At 51.4% G+C, this 6,535-nt stretch overlaps 2 protein-coding genes across 2 annotated transcripts; both read right to left on the bottom strand.

Annotated features, from left to right (window-relative positions):
- Positions 1 to 1,517: 1,517 nt before the first annotated feature.
- Positions 1,518 to 2,690, bottom strand: ASPACDRAFT_17187 (BAG family molecular chaperone regulator; the record flags this gene model as incomplete). Its single annotated transcript, XM_020197179.1, has 1 exon — positions 1,518 to 2,690. A coding segment is annotated over one exon (1,173 nt), but the record flags the coding sequence as incomplete, so codon positions are not given.
- A 1,226-nt stretch (positions 2,691 to 3,916) lies between these two features.
- On the bottom strand, positions 3,917 to 6,131 carry ASPACDRAFT_75972 (LMBR1 domain-containing protein). The gene is made up of 2 exons (XM_020204604.1): positions 5,805 to 6,131; positions 3,917 to 5,714 (listed from the first exon to the last, which is right to left on the bottom strand). The coding sequence occupies exons 1-2, from the start codon at positions 6,104 to 6,106 to the stop codon at positions 3,977 to 3,979; spliced, it is 2,040 nt and encodes a 679-aa protein (XP_020059203.1). The 5' UTR covers positions 6,107 to 6,131; the 3' UTR covers positions 3,917 to 3,976.
- Positions 6,132 to 6,535: the final 404 nt, after the last annotated feature.

Here is a 6,535-nt window from a genome sequence, read left to right as displayed (position 1 = left end):
AGAAGAAGAAGAAGACGAAAGGCAAATGTGAGGTGAAGAGCCGAGAAAGACGGGGTAAAGTAAAGGAGGGAGAAGAGGAGAAAGAAGAGGAGAGGAGGAGAAAGTCGAGGCGAGACTAGACTAGGAGGAGGAAGAGGGAGGGAGGAGAAGATCAGGTTAGGACAAGCCGCTAGACTACTTGAGAAGCATGAGAAGAAAGACAGCCCGGGACTAGGCAATTAATTAGGGACCACTCCGTATTTTCTACCTTAATCTCTTTCTTATCCTCCCCCTCCTCGTGAAGGAGAGAGGGAGACACAGCCTAGAACCAGTTGCTGGGTGGGCTGCGCCAATCAATCTGTGTCTCTCGGCAATGATGAATTAGATATGAATGTATCCACTGATGATAGAATAGACTCTGCCACCAAAAATTTGGGGAAAAAAAAAGGCTTCACTACCAATAAACTACCTAGCCCTCCCCCCGGACGGGTCCTAATCTCAACCCAACAAACCAAGAGTCCTTTCAACTCATCTGGGCTGTCTGCCATGCCGACAGTCGATCAGTCCGATTTGACATTTCCGACCACCCACCAGTCAGGCTGGAATGTCCCCAACGGTCTGGTCGGCCCGCGATGGGGAAAGGGACAAAGCACAAGCTGACAAGCTCGCATAGCACGTATCGCCACATTGTGATAGATCGTTAGGCCCCAAGAGGAAAGGGAAGAGTGGGAATCTCAAGGCCGTGACAGCGAAGAGATCTAAGTTCCATTTCGGTATAGTTCGATCTCAGCATAGAGTTTCTGCTAGTCTCCAAACCAACTGCATGCTTACTTGATCACCTCCCGGGTTGAAGTACTGTATGTACACATACACTGACCGTGGTACGAGGTGCTTACCCTCAGACACAGCGAATGGCATTACAGATGTGTAGCTGGATGGGAAAAAAAGCACACAAGATGGAATATGTGTTGCGCGTAACCCAGCGAATGGCCTTTCAGTCTGGTTGAATTTACATGCCGGTCGACTACACCGGCATACGTCGGTCCCAGCCTTCCGTCTCCGACACATTCGATATACGACCGTCTCAGTCCCATCTCTTGCTTCGTCCGCCGCGAGATTCGAAAGTTAAGCTAGGTGCACGTGGCACTGTTCAGTGGGAGTTTCCATAATAAGAACAATAGCAGGATTAAGTGACAAGACTCATATCCAGTAGTTTCCCACCCGAGACAACCTCCGACGCCAGAACCGTGCAGAATCCTATCCACAGGTGACATTTGTATATGCATTGAAGCAAAGTTCCCAAGCCCGGTGCTCAGCAAGCAACCGAGAAAAGAGCCGACCCCAAAGCCAGAGCTGGAGTACACGAAGTGTAGATTACAACAAATAAACAAAAAAGCAATCAAGCAAAAGCTAGAGGGGAATAAAAAAATTGGTTCAAAGCTTCTCTCCATGCAGCAAGAGTGGTATTATGGTCTTTCCGTGAGATATAATGGAAAAAGGGTCATGTACATAAAATGCGAGGGTGCTTAGTTATTCAGTGCCTGATCAAGCCTGGCCAGTAAGCCCTGTGCCTCCTTGACCAAAGCGCGACGAGCAGCACGATCCTCGTCATTCGTGATCTCAATTCCGTCTGCCTTCAGAATGACCTGGGCGAGGATGGTTTCACTGAGCTTCTTATGCTCGAAATCGCGTGCTTTCGGATCCGTCGGGGGATTGGCAAAGTACTCTTCACAGAGAGGGAGCAATTCCCGATGGAGATACGACAAGAGGCCGTTGGCTTGATCCAGGGGAGTGCGGAAGGAGTTGAGGCTAGGTGCGGGTGACGGCATGGCTGAACGGCCGGGTGAGGGGGATGGTCGCGCCGCTGGTGCCGGGGGTGGTAGAGTGGCCGGGTCGACTGCTGCGCCACCAGGGCCCGTCTTCTTGCCCTTCTTCCCGCGCTTTTTGTTCTTGCCCGATCGCTTGCGAGAGGGTTCGTCCTGGCGCGGAGGAAGTTCAACCTCCGCCTCGGACGCCTCACTTGGCGAGCTCTCCCCGGGCTGCACCTCCGAGACCACGCACAAGACCTCTGACTGCTGCTTGAGTCCCTCCGCCCGGCAGGGCAATGAATCGTCGTCCAACAGTTTTCCTTTGTACAGTAATCGGATCCGCTTCGGGTCAAGCGTGTGCGTCACCTCTGCAGCCCGTTGTCTCAGCTGACCCACACTGAGGGCGCCCTCATTGATGGAGTAAGCAGGGAAGTGCAGGTCGTAGGTGTTCTTGCGGTGTTTCAGAAGGATGGTGTCGGGCTCAGCATCATCGGCACCGGGGTACTGGTGTCCATACTGTGGCTGTCTGAGCGGGTTGACGATCTCATCCGTCGTGATGTAGCTGAAATCGTTGTCGGTTACATGGGGAGGATTTTGAACGTTAGAGTAGTTGGGAGAACGGCGCCAGAAGGTGAAGGGACTGCGCCAGGAAGACATGATGATGATTGCGATCGCACACGCGAGAAGAGTGTAGGTAATCGGGGCGGTATAATCGCTGGCTGCGTGATCCGGGTTCAGCTCCGGCCAAGGCGTGAGAAAACGCAAGGGAGACGAGGCTTGAGCTGACGAAAGAGTGGTGGTGAGTTGATGGTGTAAAGTCTGGAGCGAAGGAGACAGGTTGGTGGCGATGTGGTCGATGTAGGAAGCACACGTCTCGCCCAGGGAGGACAGAGATATGTGCGATAGCAACTGGCTCATGGATTGTCGGCCAAGAATGGGTCAATGGGAGGGGGAATGACGAGGGTGTTGAGGTCACTGGAAGTTTGCCCTGGGCCTCTCTTTAGCTCCGGAATAGGCAGAGAAGGCGGAGAGAGCCTCTTTTTTTTGCCGCAGCCGCCTGGAGGCTGAAAGGCTGAAAGATCGCCTTGTCTGTTTGTCACGAATGTTCGAATGATTTCGAATTGATGTGATGTCTTATAATTTTTGTTCTTTCTCCTATCTTTACTGTACAGTATAAGCATATTGTATGCCACCAAAGCCCCTCCCATCAAAATTGAGGGGTAGGCTCACCACAAGGCTGGCTTGATTACTATCTGTCTCTCAAAAGAATGACCAATTGCTTTGCAATCATTCCCCCAGGTTAATGCTAATGGCTGAGGCAGACCGAGTATCGCATTCATCTTGCAGTATAAAGCAGATCATCATTCCCACGTGACATGCAACTGTCATGCCTATACATTCATATCTTTGACAGATCTCATCGGCTGATCATTAACATGCATTAGCCATTTCAAAACACCTGCCAAGCACACATAGAGGTATTGATACCGCAACTGAGGGGTTTGAGCCGGTGCATCGACCGCAGTAGTGGGGTAAGTAGTTATCTTGAGCTACTCAGTGAATCACTATGCTAGGCGACGTCATCAACCTGGGACAGCGGCTTGTAGAAGGGCCAACCAACCGCAGCTCACTCTGTCCTGTTATATAGCCAGCCCTGTATAGTACTACTGTACTGTCCATATGGCGTTATGCAGGGAGAAGCATTTATCCGACCCAGCCATGTTAAATGCAATCATCTAGGATATCCCTCAGGTAATTCTTGGCGAGACGAGCGTTCTGTCAATGTTACAGTCGGACGAGCACAGATGGCATGGAATGGAAGAGCAAAGCAACATTACACAGCCTATCCGAGAAGTAGATAGCCTGCCTCAAGGGCCACAATAGTTTTGTCACCTCCGGTGCTCTCCGGTGCTCTCCGGTGCTCTCCGGTGTTTTTGCAAGGCTGACCGACCTATCCATACATGGAATTCCAGGTACCCGCGGGTCGTGCTAGGCAGAAGCTGGAATTGGGGCTAGTTGCTGTTTTCTCTGCCTTGACTGACATCATTGTATCCACTAGTTTCTGGGAGATTTACTACTCTGCAATAAGTTATTGTTCTCACAATAGAAAAATTATATTATATACAGTTATAATCTTACATAATTACATTACAATTGCTCACTGGCGGAAGAATGTACTCAAGATGTCTTCAAAGTCTGACCCCACCAGGTGCAGGCCGGCCACCAAACCATCTCGCGAGACCACTGCTGCCATCGTTACCTTCATTCCCCATCCACCGTGGAAGGCGGAAGGAGTCACCCTGCAACCACTGTGGCTTGCTGGCTGTTTCGAGAGTGTTCTTCATGCGGTGCGCGAATGACTGGAAAAAGTTCTCTTCCTCTTCTTCCTCGACCAAGGCAGAGGTCCCGAGAGTGCTGCGAGGTGCTCGAGGTGCCCGAGAACCCTCAACTAGGGGTGTTCGCGAGGAAATGAATGCAGGAACCTCCTCGTCAACCCGACTAGAAGGGCGGGGTGACCGACTACCACGGGCTGAAAGCCCCAATGAGCCGAGGCCGTTAAGTTCTCGCTCAATGAGGTCACGCCCTTCACGCCAACCTCCCAGTCCGTAGCCACCGGGGTTGTTTTCCAGGTCATCATCATCTTCCTCCAAAAGTCCCCAGCTGCAAATGTTTTGCACTCGACCATATAGATTAAAGAGAGTGGCACAGATAGGCAGCAAAATGAAGACCGGGAAAAAGTAGTCAAACCCTTTACCAAGCGGTGTGAGGTCGATTAACCGCCCCAGGAATTTGTAAAAGACGGTGCTCTGTCGCGCACTGACCGGCAAAAAGGTTAGAAAGTTGTAGGCGATGGGTACAGTCAGCCGGGCTACAAGCCCAGCGTACCAACATGCGCTCTCCCCATACGTGTTCCGACGGACCAAGGCACGATTGCCCCACACTTTGGCGTCGTTCACGCCCACCAAGGCTGCGGAGCACATGTACAGCAACCAAGCAGAAGCAATAACTTGACGACCAAAGTTCACTGGCGCAGCATCCTGATGATAGGATACAATGGAAAGGGTCACTACCGACAGCCGAGGCGCCATAGATTTAATCACTTCGGACCAGACAATGCAAGCGGATGCGGCAGTGAAGAGAGCACCTAGTCCAAGTCGAAGTTTCGGGATCACGCGCACATAGAGCTGGTAACGCATGTATGGGCTCAGAACCTTAGCATTCGACAACCATGAGGAGCGGTAAGGTGACGGAGTAAACTCCAATTTCCTGGATGCGGACGAATTGATAATGGCTTGCATATCAGCAGCGGACAGCACCAGACGGTCCCACTCGTCGATGAGACGAGCCTTTTGATGCCGAGCACGCTGAAGACGTCTTGTCAAATCTGCCAAATAGCGTTCGGTGATGACGGCAGGGATTGTTTCAGATCCATCTGCATGGTCCAGTAGCGTTGATCGTGGTTCAGAAGGACTGCAAGTCTCTGCCAGCTCGTCAATCCAATCCTGAAAGTCGAGGGCGGTCCCTGTTTTCCGGCGCTGCAGTTGGGAGACCTGACTCTCGAGAGTTTCCAAATCATTGATCGCATCCATCAAGCGGTCGTGCAACCGAGGGGCATGGGCGTGAATTCTCCGGAGCCTGCCGCTGACATCGGCGTTGCGGAATAGTGTGCGAGGGATCGAGACGAGACCGTGGCCCATTAGGTAGATCGCCAGTACGAGACCCCAGACGTAAGCAAGAGCCATAACGAGCGCCTTGATTGAAGTAAATTCGAACCCATTCTGGATGGAGATGTAGACCAAACCAACGATCGCACAGCACAGCACGATGAGTTGATAGCGCGCATTCGACCGGATAGAGTACTGAATACGAGCCTTCGGTTCACGATATCCAGAATCTATATATTCTCCGAGTAGCGGGAGGATAGCCCTGTAAGGAGGGAAAAGTCCGATCAGCATCTCCATTATATTAGTTCAGAACAGCCAAAATTGGCTGACAAATGAGACGACTTATACGTACCATGTCAATACAAATATCAGCCAATAGGTAATGCGCCACGAGACTAGAAGTAGGCGGTCAGGTAGCCAGATGGCTGCGGGACCTGATCCATCACGCGAACTTGATGCCAGGTCGATAGGAACCAACAGAACTACACTGGCAGGAAGCGCGAGCGCAAGAAAGACGGGGATGGAAAGATAAGCCGGGGTTGCGCGCAAAGTAAGAAAGCGCCGGAGAAGGAGTAAAACAAGGATAGAGATTGTGAGAAGGGCCAGCGAGAAGAAAATACTAGACCCTACGGGCACAGGCGTGGCGAGAACCATGGCGATGATTGGGGGGAGGAGGGGGGAGGGGATGTCAGTACATCCGGCGGAGGATAAAAGGGCAAGTAGAGCAGGGTCTCGGGGAGGAGAGGACGATCAATCAATAAAGCATTGCAGGTGAGCTTAAAAGAGACTAGCGATCGAGAATCGAGGGGTAGAAACACAACAGTGCGAAGTATATGAGTATGAGTATGAGTATAAACGAGGGGGGAGAGAGGAAGGAGTAAGGGAAGGAGGGAGAGAATTGGGAAGAAATAGAAGAAGCAAAAGTGACCAGGAAGGGAAGAAGTAGAAACTGCCCGTAGTTACTAGGAGTAAGTACGTACGTACAGTAGTTAGTCTAAGTACTCAGTACTCCGTACTATGGATCGCAAATGCGGCCGAGACTTGAAACGAGATCTGCTGAATGGATCAGCTCATTTCCCAAAA

The sequence above is a fragment of the Aspergillus aculeatus genome, assembly GCF_001890905.1.
Source record: "Aspergillus aculeatus ATCC 16872 unplaced genomic scaffold ASPACscaffold_3, whole genome shotgun sequence".
Lineage (NCBI taxonomy): Eukaryota > Fungi > Ascomycota > Eurotiomycetes > Eurotiales > Aspergillaceae > Aspergillus > Aspergillus aculeatus.
This window is presented reverse-complemented; position numbering and strand designations above follow the sequence as displayed.